The sequence below is a fragment of the Delphinus delphis genome, chromosome 19 (assembly GCF_949987515.2).
Source record: "Delphinus delphis chromosome 19, mDelDel1.2, whole genome shotgun sequence".
NCBI lineage: Eukaryota > Metazoa > Chordata > Mammalia > Artiodactyla > Delphinidae > Delphinus > Delphinus delphis.
In genome coordinates, this window is record NC_082701.1 from 49,675,919 (window position 1) to 49,689,014 (window position 13,096).

Genomic DNA, 13,096 nt, shown 5'->3' on the forward strand with positions numbered 1-13,096 from the left:
GGAAGCTCCTGTCCAGGGAAAATGTGGTGGAGTTAAATACCTAGTTAAGGGATGTGGAGTCTTTTCTGTAGGAATAGGTTAGTAGGAATCCAGTGATGGTTTCTAAACAGGAGAAGGATAAAACAATTGGTTAGGAAAGGGACTGGAGCAGAGAGACTTTTAAAGGAACTTCCAAATTTTAGTTTAAGGTCTGTAAGAGTTTGAACTAGGGTGGTAATACAAGGGAGAAATGAACATAGTACATACTACAAAGGAAGGATCAATAAGACTTTGTTGCTGTTTGGTTAAGGGAGTGAGCCATTAACAGAAATAATGAGGTCAGGAAGGGCAACTAATTTGGAAATATTCCATGGACATTTGGAAATACAGGACTAGAGAGAAAATACAGGTAAAATGAAGAAATAAGAATCATCTGTTATGGTGAGAGTTAGAATCAATAAAGGATAAGAATTTTGGGAAAGTTTGTAACTAGAGAGGCATACGGCCCGAATCTGAACATTGTAATTTATTTATTTATAAATCAACAGATATTTATTCAGGACTCACTCTGTGGCAAAATATGGGAATACAAGGTTGAAGGCAGAGTCCCTGCTATGTGGTTCCTTGTCTACCAGAAAGGCCTATGACAAACCAAAACTGTAGTACAACGTGATGTGCTGAAGGCATCACAGGGTGCTCTGGGAGTGGGACAGAGTAAGTGCTTAGGCTGCCTGTCTCGGAGGACTCAGAAGATGGTAACACAGAAGCTTGGACCTGAAGGATTCACTAGGTAGAAATGGGAGTGGAAGTGAACCCAGGAGAGAGAAGAGAGGATGCAAAATGAAAAAGATAATTAAGAAAGATGAAAGAGCTTTATAGATGGCAGAATGATGAGGATTCGCTGTCAGTCCTGTTCTCCTGGACAGAAATGTTCTCTGCCTTTCACACATGGTCTCTCTCGGGAGGCTTTTGTGGTAACATTATTACCCTCCCTTACCCTTCCTCCCCAAACTACTTGGCCCTTATTTGCCCACATTATCTACCTAGTAACCTTAGCCCACAACCTGAAAGTCATCTTCTACATCCTCATAAGTCCAGTCTGGTCCCAAAATTCTATTGGTTTTACCATGAAAATTTCTTGAATGTATATACCCATCTCTCTATTCCCCTGTCCTTGCTTCAGACCCTCATCATGTTCTGCCTGGATCGTTCTTCTCTTAACTAGTTGCCTTGAATCCCGTTTTGGTCCCCTCTTTGTCATCCTCCTCACTACCATCTGATTAATCTTAGTAAAGTGAAACTCTATCACTCTTGATTTAAACCTCTAGTGACACACTGTCACCCAGCGGAGAGACTCTGAGCACGTTAACGTGGCATATGAGACTGTCTGCTTCAAAAGCCAGCCCAGCTACTGTTCTGTTGCCTTAGACTTTGCACTTCGCCTCCCATTATACCAAGCTAAGTTTCCTTCCTGTCAATTCCTCGCCTTTCATTCCTCCAGAACTGGATATATGCTGCTCCCTAGCTTGGAATGCTCACCATCCCTTCCCAGAATATGCTGTTCCCATTGATTTTTTTTTTTTTTTTCTTTTTGCGGTACGTGGGCCTCTCACTGCTGTGGCCTCTCCCGTTGCGGAGCACAGGCTCCGAACGCGCAGGCCCAGCGGCCATGGCTCACAGGCCCAGCCTCTCTGCGGCATGTGGGATCCTCCCAGACCGGGGCACGAACCCGCGTCCCCTGCATTGGCAGGCGGACTCTCAACCACTGCGCCACCAGGGAAGCCCGATCTTACTTATTTTGGATACCTTTCTTACATATCTCACTTGCTGTGTACCTTTCAGTGTTGCTTTGTACCCTGTAAATCCTTGCATTGTTACAGATGTTATAGTAATTCTAGTTAAATGTCTGCTTCCCCAGCTAAACCATTACTTCCTTGGGGGTGTTATCCAGCACTCAGTAAGTGTATTTGTCTAATCCAATTAAATAGTGGGTCTGAAGATAAGCTGCACTTCAGAATAAAAGTTTTTGGGAGTCATCAGAATACAGGTAATGGTTAAAACCAGGCATAGTTAATAGGCTCTTTTTTTAAAAAATAAATTTATTTATTTATTTTTGGATGTGTTGGGTCTTCGTTGCTGTGCATGGGCTTTCTCTAGTTGTGGCGAGCGGGGGCTACTCTTCGTTGTGGTGCGCGGGCTTCTCATTGCAGTGGCTTCTCTTGTTGCGGAGCATGGGCTCTAGGCACGTGGGCTTCAGTAGTTGTGGCGCGTGGCCTCAGTAATTGTGGCTCACCGGCTCTAGAGTGCAGGCTCAGTAGTTGTGGCGCACGGGCTTAGTTGCTTGCTCTGTGGCATGTGGGATCTTCCCGGACCAGGGCTCCAACCCGTGCCCCCGGCATTGGCAAGTGGATTCTTAACCACTGCGCCACCAGGGAAGTCCTGATATGCTCTTATATAAGTGTGTATTTTGAAAAGAGAAGAGGGTTTGCAATGGAATCCGAGAAAGCGCAAATATTTAAGAGGCAGAAATTAGGAAAGGGTATTAGAAAGGTGTGTTCAGAGAGGTAGGAAGAGAAAACTAGGAGAAAGAATGTACAGAAGTTAAGGGTATTACGAAGCAATCATTGTTAACCAGTTATAAATGCTGCACCAGCTCGAGATAAGGGCCTTTTTTGCATTTAGCAACTAGAATCTCAATGGTGACCTCTGCCAGAGAGTAGCTTCTACTGGAGTGGTGAAGGCATAAACCACAGTAAATTTAGGGCAGGATCTTTCAAACTCTGCACTATTGACATTTTGAGCCGAATCATTCTTTGTTGTAGGGGACTGCCCTGTGGGGCAGTGTTTAGCAGCATCTCTGGCCTCTAGACACCAGTAACTTCTCCCCCTCCTCCCAGTGGTGGCAACCAAAAATGTCGTCAGACACATGCCAGTGTCCCCTTGGGGGCAAAATTATGTCCAGTTGAGAAGTACCAAAGAGGTGGGAATTGAGTGGGAAAATGAAAAAGTGGAGACATTGGGAATATACTATATTTTGAATTAGTGTATGATAGCTGGGGAAAGAAAAGTCAAAAAAAGTTCTTAAGTGATGAGCATGGTTGTCTGCTATCAACATTTTCCAAGTATGTTTTCACTCTTTCTTTAGCCCTGGGTGTGTGGGAAAGCTGTTAGGCCCACTGCCCATGCATCCTGCAGCTGAAGATAACTATGGTTATGATGCGTGTGCTGTACTCTGCTTACCATGTGTCCCCAACATCTTGGTGATTGCTACTGAATCAGGAATGCTGTATCACTGTGTTGTGCTGGAAGGGGAAGAAGAAGACGACCAAACAGTAAGTCGGGCTGCTGTGGGCATATTTGTATCTCCAACACCAGGGATAGTTCCTGGACCACTATGAATGTTTCGTATATGAGGAATTTTATAGTTTCTATTTGGCACTTATGTGTATTTTGAAAACTTACTTAACACTTAAAAGTAATTGAAGCCCACTTTAAAAACTTAAATTGAAGGAAGTTAAAATGCACCCAGGTTACTTGGTCCAGCGACCTATATATTTCTTTCTGAACTCTGTGTTGCCACCTTTGGTGATAGGTATAAAGAACCTTTGAATCACTGAATTGGCTCTTCTCTAAACTTGTTTATTTACAACTTCCTAAAAGAAGAGAGGCCTTTTTTTCACTTTTAAGAATAACAAGGCACTATTGGAATAGAGGGTGGAATTAAGAGTTTGAAAGCACTATTTGATTCAGCTTTTTGCTTCTGTTTTTAGTTGTGTACATTTTCAAAGCAACATGAAACACTAAAATTACAGTGCTTTTTTTTCAGTCAGAGAAGTCCTGGGATTCCAGGGCAGACCTCATTCCTTCTCTGTATGTGTTTGAGTGTGTGGAGTTGGAGCTTGCCCTGAAACTGGCATCTGGAGAGGACGAGCCCTTTGATTCTGACTTTTCTTGTCCAATCAAACTTCACAGAGGTAAAGTTTTCACTAAAATTAGTTCTTTTATTTCATTATATTTGTACTAAGATTATCACAGGGTATTCCTGTGTAATTTATTTTTTCTGTAGTTCCAGCCTTTAAAAAGTTGACTGGGTTCTTTTGGCCTTTCAGTTACAACATTGCACTGTAGGTCCAAGAAAGACTAAGCAAATTCCCTAAGTTTTAGGATAGTGGTCTTCAGTCTGGATCCACTCAGATTTATAATAGTGACTTTTTCCTGGTCCAATCAAAAGGAGATTTCATGATTCAAATTCTTAAATGTATGCAAACTTTAATAAACTTTTAAAATAACTTTAAAAATAAAATTATACTGGTATTAAGGTATCTCTTTAAAATATCTTTCTTCATTTTAGAACATATTGTTATACCCAGGCCCATTTGAATGTTTCCTTTTTTTCTTTTTTCCTTTTGCTTTAACTTACCTGGGTTGGCACCAGATCCTTCTGGCAACTTATATCTGTTCATCTAGGGCGCTCTTGGATAAACTGCTGAGACTATCAAAGAATGTGTTCTGTGTGTTGTCCAGACTCAGCATGGCTCAGTGGAAGGAGTTCGTAACTAGGAGTCTGGAGTGTCCTAGGTTTTCGTTAGAGCTCTAACATTAATAGGCTCTGTAGTATCGGACATTTATTCAACTTCTCACATAAAGATAATAGAGATAACATCAGATGATCTCTAAGGTCCCTTCTGACATAAAAATCCTATAATCCTATTTGCCCCTCAACAGTTTCTCAGAGTCTCCTCTAGGATCTAGTCTTCCTCCCTGTGAAGAATGAGGAACAAAAGCTCACTCAGTCTGGAATAATTGGGTGTACCTTTCATAGTTTTCGTCTCTCCAGTCCAGAGAAAGGGAGTTCAATCTTGTAGCAGCCTGACTTAATCTGCCTACAGTCCTATTAGCCAGTTTGCCTGGGTTTGGTAATAATGGCTTCAACTCTGTACTAAAGTGTAGTCAGAACATTTAAGGGCATAGTAGTCCTTATATAATAAACCAGCAAAGAGGATTCATTGGGCATGTCTAATTGAACAGGGTTTGGACAGATATAGTCTAAATATTAAGTCTCAGAACTTTGCTTTGTATATGAGGAAATTGAGACCTAGTGAGGTAAAGTGACATAAACTAATTGGTTTCCTTATAAAGATACATACGTTTTTCGGAAATCTTAATTGTAGGCTTTTTTATCTTGATTCTTTGAATAAGAGATAACATTTTCAGGGGCTTCCCTGGTGGCGCAGTGGTTGAGAATCTGCCTGCCAATGCAGGGGACACGGGTTCGAGCCCTGGTCTGGGAAGATCCCACATGCCGCGGAGCAACTAGGCCCGTGAGCCATGGCCGCTGAGCCTGCGTGTCCGGAGCCTGTGCTCGGCAACGGGAGAGGCCGCGACAGTGAGAGGCCCGCGCATGGCGATGAAGAGTGGCCCCCGCTTACCGCAACTAGAGAAAGCCCTCGCACAGAAATGAAGACCCAACACAGCCAAAAATAAATAAATAAATTTATAAAAAAAAAAAAAAAGAGATAACATTTTCATATGTGAAACTAATAAATTTTTGACTGATTCATATTTATACTTAAGGCATATTACAATACCTGAAACATACCCAGATTTTTAATGACATAAGTGAATGGCTACCATATAACTTGTCAGGGGTGTCTAGCAAATTTCCTACTTCAGTTACTAATGTTGCCTTTTTCATAACAGATTTCTGTCTCATCCCAATATTAAGGTTTTTCTGTTGACTTCAGCACCACAGACACATTTTTAAAAGCTATTTTAAACACTGGGAGATCTAATGAGATGATTTGAGCCTTAAATTAAGTCTCAGGTGTGGGCAAATGAAAAGAAACTGTTTAGTACTTTATTGTTCAGAGAGATGATTACCATGGAGATTGCCAGGAGTTTGTTTTTTTTAACTTTTTATAGCATAATGCTATTTTCCGAGGTGTTATGCAGAACCCCAACATATAAAACTGATGAAAATACTATAATATTCACTTTACAACATTTACTTACTATAAAGTCAGCAGTAAGAAAGTGAGGCTGTTGGATAAAAGAAAAATTGGGTTTAGGGGCTTATGGATGACAGTTGCCATCTTAAATCAGCTTTAGCATAGACATTATTTCTGTATCTTGTTTTGGTTGTTTAATGTTTTAAAAATCGTGAGTCACAGAGATAAATATTTATAAATTAAGTATTCAAGAGTTCATCTTTTAGTTTCACAATAGTCTTACTACTGATAACTAGGACTCCATGGAAATACAGAAATTTTCATTAAAATTATGTAACAGCTGCTCATAATTCTTGGTATAAATATAAATACAAAAATTCTATCTAAAACTTAAACAATTATCTGTAAGTCAGCATTATCAAGTAAAACTTCACGTTTTACACCTGACTTACCATCTATGACAAGACTGTTCACTAAGCAGCTGTGCTGAAGTCTTTCTAGTACCTGTGCTGTAGGAGTGCAGTAGCTTCAGCAGTTTCATGTAAGTAGATGCGTGCAAGCATAGGTTTCCTACAGAACTACAGCCTTTCTTACCATTTTATTTTGAAGAACTGTAAATAAATGCACAGAGGAGGACAGAAAGGCATAAGTGAGTTACCTGACAGCAAGTGTTAATGTTTGGTGAACTCTGTATTAATATTTAGAAAATAATGTATTTGAATTGTGTTTGTTAATTATTATACTTTTAAAATGTATTTGGAAACTGAAGTCAGATTTTTAAATTCCCAAACCCCTGACATAGTGCCACAGTATGAAGGTCCTGTAGACCTTGCATCACTTCCATCAACAGATATGTTTGCAGCCTGCTCAGGTGAACTCTGTTTTCTAATGGCTTCCTTTATATCATTAATGATTCCATTTGCAGATCCCAAGTGTCCCTCAAGATATCACTGTACTCATGAAGCTGGTGTACATAGTGTTGGGCTAACTTGGATTCATAAACTTCACAGATTTCTTGGATCAGGTGAGTTTTTGCACTTTTCAGTATGTTTCACAGATTCTATAAAAAGTAGTTTGGAACAGAAAAATTACAGAGAAAATAAATGATACCAAAAGATAGTTCTTTGAAAAGATTAACAAAATTGACAAACCTATAGGTAAACTGACCAAGAAATAAAAAAGACTCAAATTAATTAGAAATGAAAGTGGGGATATTCCTGCTGACCTTACAGAAATACAAGATTATAAAGATATACCAAGAATAAAAGATTATAAGGGAATGTCAAGAACAATTGTATGCCAAATTAGATAACGCAGATGAAATGGACAGATTCCTAGAAAGACACAAATTACCAAAACTGACTCAAAAACAGATAGAAAATTTGAATAGACATATATATAACAAGTAAAGAGATTGAATCAGACAACATGGCTTCATATTTGAAGCATTAATACCAATTCTTCATAAACTCTTACAAAAAATAGAAAACACTTCCCTGATCACTCTATGAAGATAGTATTACCACAATACCAAAACCAGACAAGGACATCCAAGAAAGGAAAACTAGAGACGAATATCTCTTATGAATATAGATGTAAAAAATCCTCAACAGAATACTAGCAAACCAAACCCAGCAACATATAAAAAGGATTATACACCACTACTAAGTGGGATTTATCCGAGGGGTGCGAGATTACTTTAACATTGAGAAATCAATTGATATATCAATATTATACCACATCAACAGAACAAAGGGGAGTTCCCTGGCAGTCCAGTGGTTAGGACTCCAGCACTTTCACTGCCGGGGCCCGGGTTCTCAATCCCTGGGCCGGGAACTAAGATCCTGCAAGCCGCATGGCAGGGCACCCCCCCACCCCCCCACCAAAAAAAAATAGAATAAAGGACAAAAACTATATGATCATCTCAACAGATACAGAAAAAGCATTTAGGGAAATCCAACAGCCTTTCATGTTAAAAACACTAAATAAACTAGTAATAGAAAAGAACTTCCTCAGACTGAAAAAGGGTATCTATGAAAAACTCACAGCTAATACTACACTTAACAGAAAAAGACCAAGTGCTTTCTGTACTAGAATATTGCAGCTGTAGTAAATTACTACAAACTTAGTGTCTTTAAACACCACAAATCTATTATCTTATAGTTCTCTAGGTTTGAAGTCCTAGAATGATCGCACTAGACAAAGCAGTGTTCCTTTCTGGAGGCTCTAAGGGAAAATCCATTTCCTAGCCTTTTCCAGCTTCTGCCTTCCTTTGCTTCTAGTCCCCTTCCTCCATCTTCAAAGCCAGCTATGTGGGACAAAGTTGAATCTTTCTCACCTTGTATAACCCTGACTTTCTTTTCTGCTTTCCTCTTTCACTTTTTTTTTTTCAATATTTATTTATTTTGGCTATGCCGGGTCTTAGTTGCAGGCACGTGGGATCTTCCTTGTGGCATGCGGGATCTTTAGTTGCAGCATGCGAACTCTCAGTTGCGGCATGCATGCGGGATCTAGTTCCCCGACCAGGGATCAAACCCAGGCCCCCTGCATTGGGAGCATTGAGTCTTACCCACTGGACCACCAGGGAAGCCCCTCTCCTCTTTCACTTTTAAGGAAATTTGTTATAACACTGGGCCCACCCAGATAATCCAGGCTAATCTTCCTATTTCAAAGACATCTGATAGACAACTTTTTAAAAATTTATTTAATAATTAATTTATTTTTGGCTGTGTTGGGTCTTCATTGCTGCGCACGGGCTTTCTCTAGTTGCGGCAAGTGGGGGCTACTCTTTGTTGCGGTGTGTGAGCTTCTCATTGTGGTGGCTTCTCTTATTGCAGAGCACAGGCTCTAGGCGCACAGGTGTTAGTGGTTGTGGCACGCAGGCTCAGTAGCTGTGGCTCGCAGGCTCTAGAGCGCAGGCTCATTAGTTGTGGCGCACGGGCTTAGTTGCTCTGCAGCATGTGGGATCTTCCTGGACCAGGACTCGAACCTGTGTCCCCTGCATTGGCAGGCAAATTCTTAACCACTGAGCCACCAGGGAAGCCCTGATAGACAACTTTAATTCCATCTGCAATCTTTATTCCCCTTTAGCATGTAGTCTAGCATATTATCCCGGTTCTAGGGATTAAAACACAGACATCTTTGGGGAGTCCATCGTTTTGCCTACTCCATTCCACCTGGGGCCCCTAAACATTCACATCTGACAAAATACATTGTCCCTATAGCCACAAAAAGTTCATAATCTCATCTAAAAGTCCTGAGCTCAAAAGTACTGCAATGTAGGGCTTCCCTCGTGGCGCAGTGGTTGAGAGTCCACCTGCCGATGCAGGGGACACGGGTTCGTGCCCCGGTCCGGGGGGGATCCCACATGCTGCGGAGCGGCTGGGCCCGTGGGCCATGGCCGCTGAGCCTGCGCATCCGGAGCCTGTGCTCCGCGACGGGAGAGGCCGCAGCAGTGAGGGGCCTGCGTACCGCAAAAAAAAAAAAGTACTGCAATGTCATCATCTAAATCATTTAAATCAATTATAGTTAGACTCTAAGTATAATATACCCTGGGGCAAAATTACTCTCTATCTGTGGACCTGTGAAACTAGAAAACAGTTGTCTGCTCCCAGAACACAATGTGGGGCAGGCATAGCTGTCACTTATAGATACTCTAGTTCAAAAGGGGAGAAAATGGAATGGAAAAAGGAACCATGGGTTCCAAGAAATTTAAAAATCTAAATTCCATTGTGTTTCAAGGCCTGGGGATGATCCTCTGGGCTTGTAGCTCTGCCCTCTGAGTAATCTTTCATTTTTCAGGAAAGATTGTATTTGTTTGTAGTTGAGTAGTTTTATTAGCCTGTTTTCTGCCTATAGAATTTTGAGGGTGGAATAGCCTTCTCTCATCCTCTGACCCTTTCAGTTCAAGCCAGTGGTATTTCTGTGGGTATAAAATTCTCAGGAACTTTTTGGGTCTCCTGTGTGTATCATGACACTATAGTAGAGTTTCATCCACTATCTTCCCTATATAATCACACCTCTATTTTTGGCTTCTGCTGAGACCTGAAGGATCTAAGTCATGCTCTTAATCTCGTCAAAGAGCCTTTTGTGTGACTGAATATTCTGAACTTTTGATCTTTCTGAGGTATTAGCAAAAGACTGAACAGTCACACCAGTGGCTTTTTCTCTAAAACATGTTTCCGGAAGGTGACTCTTAATTTTAGCATCTTTTGCCATCCACATAGGCTGAGAATTTCCTAGATCATCAAGTCCTTGTTCCACTTTGTTTAACAGTTCTTCCCTCAATTATATTTTCCTCACATTATACTGTAATCAGCAAGAAGAAATCAGACCACATCTTCAACACTTTGCTTAGAAATGTCTTCAGCTAAATGTCTGATTTAATTGTTATACAAGTTCTGCCTTCCACACTTTCCCCTTAAGATCAGGAACAAAAGGATGTCTGCTCTAGCTACTTCTATTCAACATTATAATGGGGGTTCTAGACAGGGAAATTAGCCAAGGAAAGAAAATAAAACGTATCCAGATGAGAAAGGAAGAAGTAAAACTATATTCTCCAATGACACGATCTTTTACACAGTTAATTATAGGGGCCCATTGAAAAACTATTTAAACTAATAAATGAGTTCAGAGAGGTTGCAGGATACAAGATCAGTAAACACGTATTGGGTCTATTTCGGTGCACTAGCAGTGAACAATCTAAAAAGAAATTAAAACTATTCCATTTACAATAGCATTAAAATGAATAAAATACTTAGGAATGAATTTAACAAAAGAAATGCAAAACACACTCTTAAAACTACAAAACAGGGAATTCCGTGGCATGGCAGTCCAGTGGTTAGGACTGTGTGCTTCCACTGCAGGGGGCACGGGTTCGATCCCTGGTCCGGGAACTAAGATCCTGCATGCTGCATGGGGTGGCCAATTAATTAATTAATTAAGTCATTAAAAAAAAAAAAAACTATAAAACGTTTAAAGAAATAAGACCCTAAATAAATGAAAAACATCCCATGTGATCTTTGAGAAAGATAAACAGGAAGATCAAAACATCTGATCCCATGGATCAGAAAACTTCATATTGTTAGATGGCAATACTCCCCAGATTGATATATAAATTCAGTGTAATTCCTATCAGTATCCTAGCTGGCTTCTTTGCAAAAATTGACAAGTTGATCCTAAAATTCATATGGAATTGCAAATGATCTAGAATAGCGAAAACAATCTTGAAAAACAGGAACAAAGTAGGAGGACCCACACTTCCCAGCTTCAAAACTTACGAAGTTATGGTAATCAGGACAGCGTGATATTGGCATAAGGATACACATATAGGTCAATGAATAGAATTGAGAGTCCAGAAATATACCTTTACATTTACAGTAAGTTGGTTTCAACAAGGGTGCCAGAACAGTTAAATGGGGGAAAGAATAGTCTTTTCAACAAATGGTGCTGGGACAAGTGTACATCTACATGCAAAAGAAAGAAATTGGACTGTACCTCACACCATACACAAAAAATGAACTCAAAATTGATCAAAGACTAAAATACAAGAACTAAAACTATAGAACGCTTAGAAGGAAACACTAAAGACAACCCACAGAATGGGAGTAAATATTTCCAAATCGTGTATCTGATAATGGACTTGTGTCTAGAGTATATAAAGAATTCTTAGAACTCAATAATAAAAGGAAAACCCAATGTTTTAAACAGACAAAGGATTTTAATAGACATTATTCCATTGATCATATACAAATAACTAATAAGCACATGGAAACATGTTCAGTCATGGAAATGAGATACCACAAAACCACAAGATACTACTTCACACCCACTAAAATGGCTAGTATTTAAAAAGACAATTACAAGTGTTGGAAAAAATAGGGACACTCATGCATTGCTTATGGAAATGTAAAATGGTCCAGCCACTTTGGGAAAACAGTCTGGCAGTTCCTCAAATGATTAAACAGAGTTATCATATGACCCAGCAGTTCTACTCCAGAGTATATACCCAAGAGGAATGAAAACATGTTCATACTTGGATAAAATTTCTAAACGAATGTTCATAGCAGCATTATTCATAATAGCCAAATAGCTAAGTGTCCATCAACTGATGATTAGATAAATAAAATGTGGTATGGCCATACAATGGAATATTATTCAGCTACAGAAAGAGGAGGTACTGGTAACTGCTCCAACGTGGATGAACCTTGAAAACATCATGCTAAGTGAAAGAAGCCAGTCACAGATAACTACATGTTGTGTGATTCCATTTATATAAAGTGTCCAGAATAGGCAAGTCCACAGAGACAGAAAGTAGACTAGTGGTTGTTGCATAGGTCTGGGGCAATTGGCAGAAACTAGGGAGCGATTGCCAATGGGTATCATGGGGGTTTCTTTTTGGGTAACGAAAATATTCTAAATTTTTTGTGGTGATGGTTGTACAATTCTTTAATATACTAAAAACCCATTGAAGGTACAGTTTAAACGGTTGAGCTGTGTGGTATTGTGAATTACGTTTCAAAAAGCTGTTATAGAAGTAAAATTGGTATGGGTGAGGAAGAGAATGGAAGGGAATGATTTCTGGGATTGTTCTCCTGAATGAAACGTTTCTGCATTTCTGACCAAGGAAAATCCACTTTCCTTCTTGAGGCAGAAATCTAGACCCCTGTGGAAAGGAGATTTCTATGTCAGAGAGGCATAGCCTTTAAGAAGCAATGGTCTGAGACAAGAACTTAACCGCATTTAACTAATATCGTCAGCATTTTAATTTGGAGACTTTTGTTATTTAACTTATATATGTGTTCTTTTGTAGATGAAGAAGATAAGGACAGTTTACAGGAACTAGCTACAGAACAGAAATGCTTTGTAGAACACATTCTTTGTACGAAGCCATTGCCATGCAGGTAAGGACTTTCTCTCCCTTCTAAACACAGATAACAATTGTTGTTTCAGTAATTCAGGTATATATGTATATTACACTCCCATGCAGACATGATACTTCACCCCAAGAGTATCTGTGCATCAGAAGCTCTCCTCCGCCCACAGCCATTCCACGTTTTGTGTCCTCTGTCTGGGAGGTATATCCCCAGTCATAACCCCTGTCAGTCTTCACTGGCTGATTCTTTTCTGATCTTAATGTCAGTTCATAAAGGGTTCCCTTGATTTCCCAG

At 39.9% G+C, this 13,096-nt stretch overlaps 1 protein-coding gene across 1 annotated transcript in view; it reads left to right on the top strand.

The window, feature by feature from the left end:
* NUP88 (nucleoporin 88) overlaps positions 1–13,096 on the top strand; it is a 30,394-nt gene that overhangs the window by 11,441 nt on the left and 5,857 nt on the right. The window contains exons 7-10 of the mRNA XM_059998045.1: positions 3,125–3,311; positions 3,806–3,953; positions 6,853–6,951; positions 12,739–12,829. Of these exons, the coding sequence (XP_059854028.1) occupies positions 3,125–3,311; positions 3,806–3,953; positions 6,853–6,951; positions 12,739–12,829 (525 nt within the window). The remainder of the gene's footprint in view (positions 1–3,124; positions 3,312–3,805; positions 3,954–6,852; positions 6,952–12,738; positions 12,830–13,096) is intronic.